General features: G+C 44.9%; 1 protein-coding gene across 3 annotated transcripts in view; it reads right to left on the bottom strand.

Moving 5' to 3' along the window:
• nphp3 (nephronophthisis 3) overlaps window positions 1-13552 on the bottom strand; it is a 157289-nt gene that overhangs the window by 116852 nt on the left and 26885 nt on the right. For all 3 annotated transcript variants that reach the window (XM_072283766.1, XM_072283764.1, XM_072283765.1), the window contains exon 3: window positions 12522-12647. In XM_072283766.1, the coding sequence (XP_072139867.1) occupies window positions 12522-12647 (126 nt within the window). The remainder of the gene's footprint in view (window positions 1-12521; window positions 12648-13552) is intronic.

Raw genomic sequence — 13552 nt, 5'->3', positions numbered from 1 at the left:
GTATTGTAACTCGCTGCATCACTATGGATGCACTGTTGAAGGTATTCTGACCGGCTGCATCACTATGGAGGTACCGTGGACAGTATTCTGACTGGCTAAATCCCTATAGACGTACTGTGCACTGTATTCAGACTGGCTGCATCACTCTGTAGGTACTGTGGACTGTATTCTGACTGCCTGCATTACTATGAACATACTGCCGAAAGTATTCTGACAGGCTGCATCAATATGGACGTAATGTGGAAAGGAGTCTGACTGGCTAAATCACTGTGGACGTACTGTGGACAGTTTTCTGACTGGCTCAATCACTGTGAACATACTGTGTGAAGTCTTCTAACTGCTTCCATCACTATGGACGAACTGTGAAAAGTATTCTGACAGGCTGCATCACTCTGGATACACTGTGGTCAGTATTCTGACTAGTTCCATCACTATGGACGTAGTATGCAAAGTATTCTGACTAGTTCTATCACTATGGACGTACTGTGGACAGTATTCTGGCTGGCTGCATCACTATGGACGCACAGCCAAAAGTATTCTGACTGGCTGCATCACTATAGACGTACTGTGGACAGTATTCTGAGTGTCTGTATCACTATGGACATTATTCTGACTGGGTGCATCACTCTGGATATACTGTGGAGAGTATTCTGACTGCCTGCATTACTATGAACGTACTGCCGAAAGTATTCTGACAGGCTGCATCAATATGGACGTACTGTGGTCAATATTCTGGCTGCTTCATCACTATGGATGTACTGTGGACAGTATTCTGACTGGTTCCATCACCATGGACATACTGTGGACAGTATTCTGACTGGTTCCATCACCATGGACGTACTGTGGACAGTATTCTGACTGGTTCCATCACTATGGATGGACTGTGGGAAGTATTCTGACTGGCTGCATCACGATGAATATACTGTGGAATGTATACTGACAGACTGCATCACTGTGGACGTAATGTGGAAAGTATTCTGACTGCCTGCATCACTCTGTAGGTACTGTGGACTGTATTCTGACTGGCTAAATCACTGTGGACGTACAGTGGAATATATTCTGACAGGCTGCATCACCATGGATACACTGTGGAAAGTACTCTGGCTCGTTGCAACAATATGGATGTACTGTGGAAAGTATTCTGACTGATTCCATCACTATGGACGTAGTGTGGACAGTATTCTGACTGGCTAAATCACTGTGGACGTACTGTAGAAAATATTCTGACAAGCTGCATCACGAAGGATGTACTGTGGAAAATATTCTGACTGCCTGCACCACTATGGATGTTCTGTGAAAAGTATTCGGACTGGCTGCATCACTGTGGATGTACTGTGGACAGTATTCTGACTGCGTCCATCACTATGGACATACTGCGGACAGTATTCTGACTGGGTAAATCACTGTGGACGTACTGTGTAAAGTCTTCTGACAGGCTGCATCACTATGGAAGTATGGTGGACAGTATTCTGACTGGCTGCATCACTGTGGACGTACTGTGGAAAGTATTCTGACTGGCTGCATCACTAAGAACGCACAGCGGAAAATATTCTGACTGGCTGCATCACGATGGACGTACTGTGGACAGTTTTCTGACTGGCTGCATCACTCTGGACGTACTGTGGAAAATATTCTGACAAGCTGCATCACGAAGGATGTACTGTGGAAATTATTCTGACTGCCTGCATCACTATGGATGTACTGTGAAAAGTATTCGGACTGGCTGCATCACTGTAGATGTACTGTGGACAGTATTTTGACTGCTACCATCACGATGGACATACTGCGGGCAGTATTCTGACTGTGTAAATCACTGTGGATATACTGTGTAAAGTCTTCTGACTGGCTGCATCACTATGGAAGTATTGTGGTCAGTATTCTGACTAGTTCCATCACTATGGACGTAGTATGCAAAGTATTCTGACTAGTTCTATCACTATAGACGTACTGTGGAAAGTATTCTGACTGGCTGCATCACTATGGACGTACTGCGGACAGTATTCTGACTGGCTGCATCACCATGGATACACCGTGGAAAGTACTCTGACTCATTGCAACAATATAGATGTACTGTGGAAAGTATTCTGACTGATTCCATCACTATGGACGTAGTGTGGACAGTATTCTGACTAGTTCCATCAGTATGGACGTAGTGTGCAAAGTATTCTGGCTGGCTGCATCACTATGGACGCACAGCCAAAAGTACTCTGACTGGTTCCATCACTATAGACGTACTGTGGAAAGTATTCTGGCTGGCTGCATCACGATGAATATACTGTGGAATGTACACTGACAGACTGCATCACAATGGACGTACTGTAGACAGTATTCTGACTGGCTGCATCAATATGGAGTTACTGTGGAAAGTATTCTGACTGATTCCATCACTATGGACGTAGTGTGGACAGTATTCTGACTGGCTGCATCACTGTGGACGTACTGTGGAAAATATTCTGACAAGCTGCATCACGAAGGATGTACTGTGGAAAATATTCTGACTGCCTGCATCACTATGGATGTACTGTGAAAAGTATTCGGACTGGCTGCATCACTGTGGACGTACAGTGGACAGTATTCTGACTGGCTCCATCACTATGAATGTACTATGGAAAGTATTCTCACAGCCTGCATCACTATGGATGTACAGTGGACAGTTTTCTGACTTTCTGTATCACTGTGGACGTACTGTGGAAAGTATATTGACTGCCTGCATCGCTCTGTAGGTACTGTGGACAGTATTCTGACTGGCTGCATCACTATGGACGTAATGTGGAAAGTATTCTGACTGGCTAAATCACTGTGGACGTACTGTGGACAGTATTCTGACTGGCTGCATCACCATGGATACACTGTGGAAAGTACTCTGACTCGTTGCAACAATATGGATGTACTGTGGAAAGTATTCTGACTGATTCCATCACTATGGACGTAGTGTGGACAGTATTCTGACTGGTTAAATCACTGTGGACGTACTGTGGACAGTATTCTGACTGGGTAAATCACAGTGCACGTACTGTGTAAAGTCTTCTGACAGGCTGCATCACTATGGATGTATTGTGGACAGTATTCTGACTGGTTGCATCGCTTGTCCCTTATCCATTCGTCCCCCCCATCCCTCCCCACTGATCTCCCTCCTGGCACTTATCCGTGTAAGCGGAACAAGTGCTACACATGCCCTTACACTTCCTCCCTTACCACCATTCAGGGCCCCAAACAGTCCTTCCAGGTGAGGCAACACTTCACCTGTGAGTCAACTGGGGTGATATACTGCGTCCGGTGATCCCGATGTGGCCTTTTATATATTGGCGAGACCCGACGCAGACTAGGAGACCGCTTTGCTGAACATCTACGCTCTGTCTGCCGGAGAGGGCAGGATCTCCCAGTGGCCACACATTTTAATTCCACATCCCATTCCCATTCTGACATGTCTATCCACGGCCTCCTCTACTGTGGAGACGAAGCCACACTCGGGTTGGAGGAACAACATCTTATATTCCGTCTGGGTAGCCTCCAGCCTGATGGCATGAACATCGACTTCTCTAACTTCCGCTGGGCCCCGCCTCCCCCTCGTACCCCATCTGTTACTTATTTTTATGCACACATTCTTTCTCTCACTCTCCTTTTTCTCCCTCTGTCCCTCTGAATATACCTCTTGCCCATCCTCTGGGTCCCCCCCCTCCTTGTCTTTCTTCCCGGACCTCCTGTCCCATGATCCTCTTGTATCCCCTTTTGCCTATCACCTGTCCAGCTCTTGGATCTATCCCTCCCCCACCTGTCTTCTCCTATCATTTTGGATCTCCCCCTCCAACTTTCAAATCCCTTACTCACTCTTCCTTCAGTTAGTCCTGACGAAGGGTCTCGGCCTGAAACGTCGACTGCACCTCTTCCTACAGATGCTGCCTGGCCTGCTGCGTTCACCAGCAACTTTGATGTGTGTTGATTCTGACTGCCTGCAACCCTCTGGATACACTGTGGAAAGTACTCTGACGGGCTGCGACAATATGGATGTACTGTGGTAAGTGTGCAAAGTATTCTGACTAGTTCCATCACTATGGATGTACTGCGGACAGTTTTCTGACTTTCTGTATCACTATGGACATTATTCTGACTGGATGCATCAATATGGATATTCTGTGGACAGTATTCTGACTGGCTGCATCAATATGGATGTAATGTGGAAAGTAGTCTGACTGGGTGCATCACTCTGGATATACTGTGGGCAGTATTCTGACTGCCTGCATTGCTATGAACGTACTGCCGAAAGTATTCTGACAGGCTGCATCAATATGGATGTACTGTGGTCAATATTCTGACTGCTTCCATCACTATGGACGAACTGTGAAAAGTATTCTGACTGGCTGCATCACTCTGGATACACTGTGGTAAGTATTCTGACTAGTTCCATCACTATGGACGTAGTGTGCAAAGTATTCTGACTAGTTCTATCACTATGGACGTACTGTGGACAGTATTCTGGCTGGCTGCATCACTATGGACATTATTCTGACTGGGTGCATCACTCTGGATATACTGTGGAGTGTATTCTGACTGCCTGCATTACTATGAACGTACTGCCGAAAGTATTTTGACAGGCTGCATCAATATGGATGTACTGTGGTCAATATTCTGGCTGCTTCATCACTATGGATGGACTGTGGACAGTATTCTGACTGGCTGCATCACCATGGATACACTGTGGTAAGTACTCTTACTCGTTGCAATAATATGGATGTACTGTGGAAAGTATTCTGACTGATTCCATCACTATGGACGTACTGTGGACAGTATTCTGACTGGCTCCATCACTATGAATGTACTATGGAAAGTATTCTCACAGCCTGCATCACTATGGATGTACTGTGGACAGTATTCTGACTGGCTCCATCACTATGAATGTACTATGGAAAGTATTCTCACAGCCTGCATCACTATGGATGTACAGTGGACAGTTTTCTGACTTTCTGTATCACTGTGGACGTACTGTGGACAGTATTCTGACTGGCTGCATCACTATGGGTGTACTGTGGACAGTATTCTGACTGGCTGCATCGCTACAGGACATGAAGGCTACAATGCACAAAATCAAAAAAGGCTGCAGCAAGTTGTAAACTCAAGCAGCTCCAACTTAGACATCAGCCTCCCTACCATTGAGGAAATCTTTCAGAACGTGGCATCTATCATTGTAGACCCTCAACATCCAGAACAGGCCACCTGCTCATTACTGCCATCAGGGAGGTATTGCAGGAGCCCAAGTACAAACTCTCAACATTTCAGGAACAGCTTCTTCCCCTTTCCATGACCAGTACCTCACTATCTTGCTTTCTTTATGTTGTATTTTTACATATTTCTTATTGTAAATTATAGCATTTTTCATCTATTGCACGCTACTTCTAGCACATAACAACAAATTTCATGACCTATGTCAGTGATAAGCTAGATTCTGATGCTGACATGCTTTTTCCTTTTGCACAGATGAGACTAGAACTGCTGATTATTTTCAGCATCTTCTGTTTTAATCCCGTCTTTAAGTAATTGTAGCGAATGAATAAAACAGTACTATACTATATCATATATTAAGTGGGCATGAGAAATAAAGAAAAGCACGAGAAGCCCATTTTGCAGGTAATCCCTGCCCATCATTCGAGAACATGCTGGTCAATGGTCAGTATTGACTTGATGGGCCAAAGGGCCAATTTTATGGTGCATCTCTCTATGGCCGATTTTTTTTTAAACTTGTCGTTTTCCTGCACTAACACAAATTTTTCTGTTGCCTTAATGTCTCAAAATCTAGCAACTTCATAACAGTGTCCACAGGGTGAAAAAACACAAAATTCACTACCCTCTCAATAAATTTCTTGCATCTCTGTCTTGCATGTCTGACTACTTATCTCGAGAATGTGATGTTGATATTAGACAGTCCAGCCAGAGGAATTATCAACTCCATGCCTTTCCTCACAAACTAAAGAAGAATTCTGGACATTTAAAAGAAGCCACCTCTCATTCTTCTCAACTCTCCAGAGTACAGACTTCACCTGTTTATCTCTTCTTCATCACCAATCCACGAACCCTGGATACAATCTGACAAAACTTCATTTCATTAACCCAATCACAAGCATCTTTCTTTAGGAAGGGAGACCTGAAGACAGTATTCCAGATATGATCTTACCAGGGCACTGCATCACTGTGGTAAGATATCTTTTGTAGTCTTATCTTCATGCAATAAAGGCACTATCTACCTTCCTAATTACTGAACCTATACTTCAACTTTGAATGATTCATGTCAACCAGGATCTTTCCAAACACTGACATCTTTCTATTTCTCACCACTTCACAAGCATCTTACCTTTCCATTTCTTCTACCAAAGTGAACACCCCCTGACATTTTCTTACACTATATTCCACCTACTCTGTCCTATCCCATTCACTCAGTCTGTCCTTGTCCCTTGAAACTCCTGCATCCATTTTACAGCAAACACTCTCCGTAGTAGTAAATTGCATCAAGATTTAATCCCATTATCCAATTCACTCACACAGATTGGCAACAGATGAGGTCCAGTAACAATCCCTGTGGCACCCGATGATCACAGCCTTCCAACACAAGCTTTTTATTCCTACACACTTTGTACCTGTAATCAATTCACGCAGGTAGATTACTCTCAATAACACACTACTTTTAATCATCCCCTTATTAAAGCCCTTCTAGAAATCCAAATATTCTACATCAATTTTGAACTCGAAGTACAACCTCAAAAAGGTCCAACTGTTCTGTCAAAGATTATTTTCCTCCCATACAACAGGAATTCTGCAGATGCTGGAAATTCAAGCAACACACATCAAAGTTGCTGGTGAACGCAGCAGGCCAGGCAGAATCTCTAGGAAGAGGTACAGTCCACATTTCAGGCCGAGACCCTTTGTCAGGACTAACTGAAGGAAGAGTTAGTAAGAGATTTGAAAGTGGGAGGGGGAGGGGGAGATCCAAAATGATAGGAGAAGACAGGAGGGGGAGGGATGGAGCCAAGAGCTGGACAGGTGATTGGCAAAAGGGATATGAGAGGATCATGGGACAGGAGGTCCGGGAAGAAAGAAAAGGCGGAGAGGGGGGGAAAGCCCAGAGAATGGGCAAGGGGTATAGTCAGAGGGACAGAGGGCGAAAAAGGAGAGTGAGAGAAAGAATGTGTGTATAAAAATAAATAACGGATGGGGTACGAGGGGGAGGTGGGGCATTAGCAGAAGTTAGAGAAGTCGATGTTCATGCCATCAGGTTGGGTCCTAGCTATGTCTGCCTTTTTGTTGGCTTTGTGGAACAATCTATGTTCCGTGCCTATTCTGGTATCCGTCCCCCACTTTTCCTTCGCTACATCGACGACTGCATTGGCGCTGCTTCCTGCACGCATGCTGAGCTCGTTGACCTTATTAACTTTGCCTCTAACTTTCACCCTGCCCTCAAGTTTACCTGGTCCATTTCCAACACCTCCCTCCCCTTTCTAGATCTTTCTGTCTCTGTCTCAGGAGACAGCTTATCCACTGATGTCTACTATAAGCCTACTGACTCTCACAGCTATCTGGACTATTCTTCTTCTCGCCCTGTCTCCTGCAAAAATACCATCTCCTTCTCGCAATTCCTCCGTCTCCGCCTCATCTGCTCTCAGGATGAGGCTTTTCATTCTAGGACGAGGGAGATGTCCTTTTTTAAAGAAAGGGGCTTCCCTTCCTCCACCATCAACTCTGCTCTCAAACGCATCTCCCCTATTTCACTCACATCTGCTCTCACTCCATCCTCCCACCACCCCACTAGGAATAGGGTTCCCCTGGTCCTCACCTACCACCCCACCAGCCTCCGGGTCCAACATATTATTCTCCATAACTTCTGCCACCTCCAACGAGATCCCACCACTAAGCACATCTTTCCCTCCACTCCCCCCCCCCCGGCTTTCCGCAGGGATCACTCCCTACGCGACTCCCTTGTCCATTCGTCCCCATTGATCTCCCTCCTGGCACTTATCCATGTAAACGGAACAAGTGCTACACATGCCCTTACACTTCCTCCCTTACCACCATTCAGGGCCCCAAACAGTCCTTCCAGGTGAGGCGACACTTCATCTGAGAGTCGGCTGGCATGATATACTGCATCCGGTGCTCCCGATGTGGCCTTCTATATATTGGCGAGACCCGACGCAGACTGGGAGACCGCTTTGCTGAACACCTATGCTCTGTCCGCTAGAGAAAGCAGGATCTCCCAGTGGCCACACATTTTAATTCCACGTCCCATTCCCATTCTGACATGTCTATCCATGGCATCCTCTACTGTAAAGATGAAGCCACACTCAGGTTGGAGGAACAACACCTTATATTCCATCTGGGTAGCCTCCAACCTGATGGCATGAACATTGACTTCTCTAACTTCCGCTAGGCCCCACCTCCCCCTCGTACCCCATCTGTTATTTATTTTTATACACACATTCTTTCTCTCATTCTCCTTTTTCTCCCTCTGTCCCTCTGACTATACTTCTTGCCCATCTTCTGGGTCCCACCCACCCTTGTCTTTCTCCCTGGGCCTCCTGTCCCATGATCCTCTCATATCCCCTTTGCCAATCACCTGTCCAGTTCTTGGCTCCATCCCTCCCCCTCCTGTCTTCTCCTATCATTTTGGATCTCCCCCTCCCCCTCCCATTTTCAAATCTCTTACTAACTCTTCCTTCAGTTAGTCCTGATGAAGGGTCTCGGCCCGAAATGCCAACTGTACCTCTTCCTAGAGATGCTGCCATTTTCCTCCCATGTTGACTCTCTCCAACCCTGTTATCTTCCTATGCCCTGTTACTTAATAGATTACAGTATTTTCCCCCCCGCTGTTGTTAAACAACTGGTTTATTGTTCCTTACTTTCATTGCAACTTTTCACACCCAACAGGTGCCTCAGTGACAAGATGAAGAAATGCCAGACATTTGAAACATGTGAAATAAAAACAAACTGCTGGTAATATTCAGGTCAAACAACTCGTGTAGAGAAGGAAGCAGAATTCAGAATTAGAATCAGGTTTATTACTGTGGAAGTTGTGGCAAGGCAAGGACACCAGAATGTCAACACAAGGTTATATATTGCAAACAGCCCAGGCAAGAAATATCTTTGAAGAGCATAGCTTCCCTTTGCACAGCAGGAGGAGGCTGCAGTCATTTCATTTGCAGAAGAGATAAGAATGTAACAAGAGGATGCAAAACACACACACCTATGAAAAGATAGTTACACTAATGTCAAAGTATCATGGGGTTGTTAGCTCAAACACGAGAAAATCTGCAGATGCTGGAAATTCAAGCAACACACACAAAATAGTGATGGAACGCAGCAGGCCAGGCAGCATCTCTAGGAAGAGGTACAGTCGACGTTTCAGGCCGAAACCCTTCATCAGGACTAACTGAAGGAACAGCTAGTAAGAGATTTGAAAGGGGGAGGGAGAGATCCAAAATGACAGGAGAAGACAGGAGGGGGAGGGAAAAAGCTAAGAGCTGGTAAGTTGATTGGCAAAAGGGATACAGAGTTGGAGAAGGGGGAGGATCATGGGACAGGAGGCCTAGGGAGAAAGAAAGGGGGAGGGGAGCCCAGAGGAAGAGCAAGGAGTGGTTGTGAGAGGGACAGAGACAGAGAGAGAGAAAAAAAAAGGGGGGAATAAAAATAAATAATGGATGGGGTAAGAAGGGGAGGAGGGGCATTAACAGAAGTTAGAGAAGTCAATGTTCATGCCATCACGCTGGAGGCTACCCAGACGGAATATAAGGTGTTGTTCCTCCAACCTGAGTGTGGCTTCATCTTTACAGTAGAGGAGGCCATGGATTGACATGTCAGAATGGGAATGGGACGTGGAATTAAAATGTGTGGCCACTGGGAGATCCTGCTTTCTCTGGCGGACAGGGCGTAGGTATTCAGTGAAACAATCTCCCAGTCAGCGTCGGGTCTCATCAATAAATAGAAGGCCACATCGGGAGCACCGGACACAGTATATCACCCCAGCCGACTCACAGGTGAAGTGTCGCCTCACCTGGAAGGACTGTCCGGGACTCTGAATGGTGGTGAGGGAGGAAGTGTAAGGGCATGTGTAGCACTTGTTCCGCTTACAAGGATAAGTGCCGGGAGAGAGATCGGTGGGAAGGGATGGGGGGATGAATGGACATGGGAGTCGCGTAGGGAGCGATCCCTGCAGAAAGCAGAAAGGGATGGGGGAGGGAAAGATGTGCTTGGTGGTGGGATCTCATTGGAGGTGAATTATGTGTTGGACCCGGAGGCTGGTGGGGTGGTAGGTGAGGACAAGGGGAACACTATCCCTCATGGGGTGGCAGGAGGATGGGATGAAAGCAGATGTGCGTGAAATGGGAGAGAGATGCATTTGAGAGTAGACTTAATGGTAGAGGAAGGGAAGCCCTTTTCTTTAAAAAAGGAGGACATCTCCTTCGTCCTGGAATGAAAAGCCTCATCCTGAGACCAGATGCGGCAGAGACGATGGAATTGCGAGAAGGAGGTGGCATTTTTGCAAGATACAGGGTGGGAAGAGGAATAGTCCAAGCAGCTGTGAGAGTCCAACCAACACACATCAAAGTTGTTGGTGAACGCAGCAGGCCAGGACAGGAATTCTGCAGATGCTGGAAATTAGTCCGTAGGCTTATAGAAGACATCGGTAGATAAGCTGTCTCCAGAGATACAGACAGAAAGATCAAGAAAGGGGAGGGAGGTGTTGTTAGCTTGTAGTTTCTATTGACGTTTAACACCTCTATTGTAAATCATGATTGATCTTCCAAGTAAGGAATTCAAACATGTACCGTGTACCCAATGGTCAATATCCCTGTTAGTGCATGACATATATGTCATGAAATTTGTTGCTTTAAGGCAGCAGTACAGTACAATATAAAAATTCCTAGATACAGTAAGAAATATTTCTAAAAAGTACAGAAAGAACAAAAATAGTAAGGTGGTGTTCATGGACTGTTCATGAACAGTCCATATATTATGTTGATCAACTACTATCAGAACACACTGAAACCTGGCTGTGGCTGGTTGCCTAGGCATGACATACCTACAACAGTGACCGATTCCTCAAGCATCTTCACTCGGTCCACCACAAAAGGCAGGATTTCCCGGTAGCCACCCATTTCAATAAGACTTCCCTTTCCCATCCTGACATGTTGGTCCATGGCCTCATCAAATGTCACGATGAGGAGGAGCAACATCTTATATTACATCTGAGCAGCCTCCAATCTGATGGCATAAACATCAATTTCTCTCATTTCCAGTGATTTCTCCACCTTCCTCTTTTTCCATTCCCCATTCCACTCCTCTCTTACTTCTTCGCACCTGCCTATCATATCCTTCTGGTGTCCTTCCTCCTCCTCTTTCTTCCATGGATCACTGTCCTCTGCTATCATATTCCTTCTTCAGCCTTTTACTTTTTCCACTCATCACATCTCAGCTTCCCAATTCATTTCCCCTCTCCCTCATCCACCCACTTTCCCCCTCACTTTATCTTGTACTCCGTACTCTTCCCCCACCTTCATATTCTGACTTCGTCCCCCTTCCTTTCCAATCCTGACGAAGGGTCTCAGCCCAAAACATCATTTGGTTATTCCTCTCCATAAATGCTGCCTGATCTGCTGAGTTCCTTCAGCAGTGCATGTGTTGCTCAAGGTTTCCAACATCTTCAAAATTGATTGTGTTTATACTCACAACACTGGAACATATAACCTACAAATTACTATATATTGAAGAGTATACAGGTGCCACGATAGCACAGTGTGACTATTATAGCTCAGCTGTTGCCGAGTTCAGAGTTCATTTCTGGCGCTGTCAGCAACACGTTTTTTGTAGATTCCTCCCTTGACTGCACGGGTTTCCTCCAGCGGCTCCAGTTTCTACTGGGTGTCTCAAGACGGACCAGTTAGTAGGTTCAGTGATTAGGCTACAGTTAAATAGGTGAGTTGCTGAGTGGCTATTTGGGTCTAAAGGGTCTGTCCTGCACTGTATCTCTAAACAAGATGAAAAATAAAATAAATGCATTTTATGCTTATATCCTAGCAAAATGCTTCAGCTCAATGAGGTAATTTGAAGTGCAGTCACTGGAGTTATATCACTGCTTTGTATTCAAACTCCATAAAAAGCAATGTAATAATGAGCAGGTAATATATTTCAGATAAATATTGATCCCAGATCACTGGGAGAAATTACCTGTACTTCTTCAAAATACAACTACTGGGCTTTTTATATCAAGGAGAGGGCAAAAAAGACCATGGCTTAACATCTGGATTTTTGTGCTCCAGTCTCCGAGGCAAATTTTGAGCCCATAAAAGAACTCAAATGTGCTATTAGTACAAATACCCCACCCACTCCCCAGTAATTTTTTTTTGAATTTCTAAAATATTCCTTTAAGACTACAGAGTAGAAATTAAAGAACGTAACTGAGTATGGGGAGGAAAACGCAAGACAATGCAATATCAGCTGTAAGCAACTAAGGAAAAATTCCACAATGTCTTCTTTGCATTTACCTTAAATTGCCTTTTTACTTTATCCCTATCATGTTCAAAGGTCGCAGCTCTCTCCATAGCCTGGTATTTTGCCTCAAGTGCACTTTCCTTCTCTCGAAGCATCTTCTGGTAGGTTTTCTGGAGTGCCTGGAAACAAAATATCATGAGCATTTTTAATAAGAAACAACTGATGGCTCAGCAAGTTTATTAAATGTTCTGAAGAGCCACACAAGACAAACGATGATTAGCATCCAATCTGTGAATGGAAATTCATCAAGAAATCCACTTATCCTATTACAATATATAAAATCCTTCAGTGGCTGGGGAAAGGAGTGAGAGAGAAAATGGTGAAATCTGTTTTTAATCACCATCCCTCAACGTGCCGCCTGCTGCATCTTCAGCGATACTTAAATTAACATGATCATGTGGAAGTGACCAAAACCAGCAAGCAAACTATGCATATGGGCTTTGCAAACTATTAAGTTTCTCCACATTACAATTGGATCAAAATATTAGTTTAAAGGAGAAACTAGACAAGCTGGGCTTGTGTTTTTTTGGAGCAGAGGACCTGGCAGAGAACATAATATTATGAGAGATAGCCTGGCACCATCACCTAACACAACAACATTATCCATAAAACAACACACATCAAAGTTGCTGGTGAACGCAGCAGGCCAGGCAGCATCTCTAGGAAGAGGTACAGTCGACGTTTCGGGCCAAGACCCTTCATCAGGACTGGAGAAAAATAGATGAAAGTATTAAATTGGCTCACTCTCAAAATTAAATTGGATCACCCTAGTGACACATCTGGATATATTTTGGGGTAGGACTGAAAACAGAGTCTACATCAAGTACTTCAGTACCCATTGCAGCAGGAGGACACTTTGAGCCTCCTGCTGATCAAAGGCCAGCATTCCACTGTGAGCATCATCCATCACTTTTGAATGAGTACACTCACTATTGTCACAAATGACCTGGGACATTTGAAATGAAGCTTACTTCAGTATTCTCTCCATGTTAAACTGAAGACCTATACAGCTGTCAGAATAGTT

This window comes from Mobula birostris, chromosome 19 (genome assembly GCF_030028105.1).
Source record: "Mobula birostris isolate sMobBir1 chromosome 19, sMobBir1.hap1, whole genome shotgun sequence".
In the NCBI taxonomy this organism is placed as follows: Eukaryota; Metazoa; Chordata; class Chondrichthyes; order Myliobatiformes; family Myliobatidae; genus Mobula; species Mobula birostris.
Note: the sequence above shows the minus strand (reverse complement) of the source record. Positions and strands in the feature narration are given on the sequence as shown.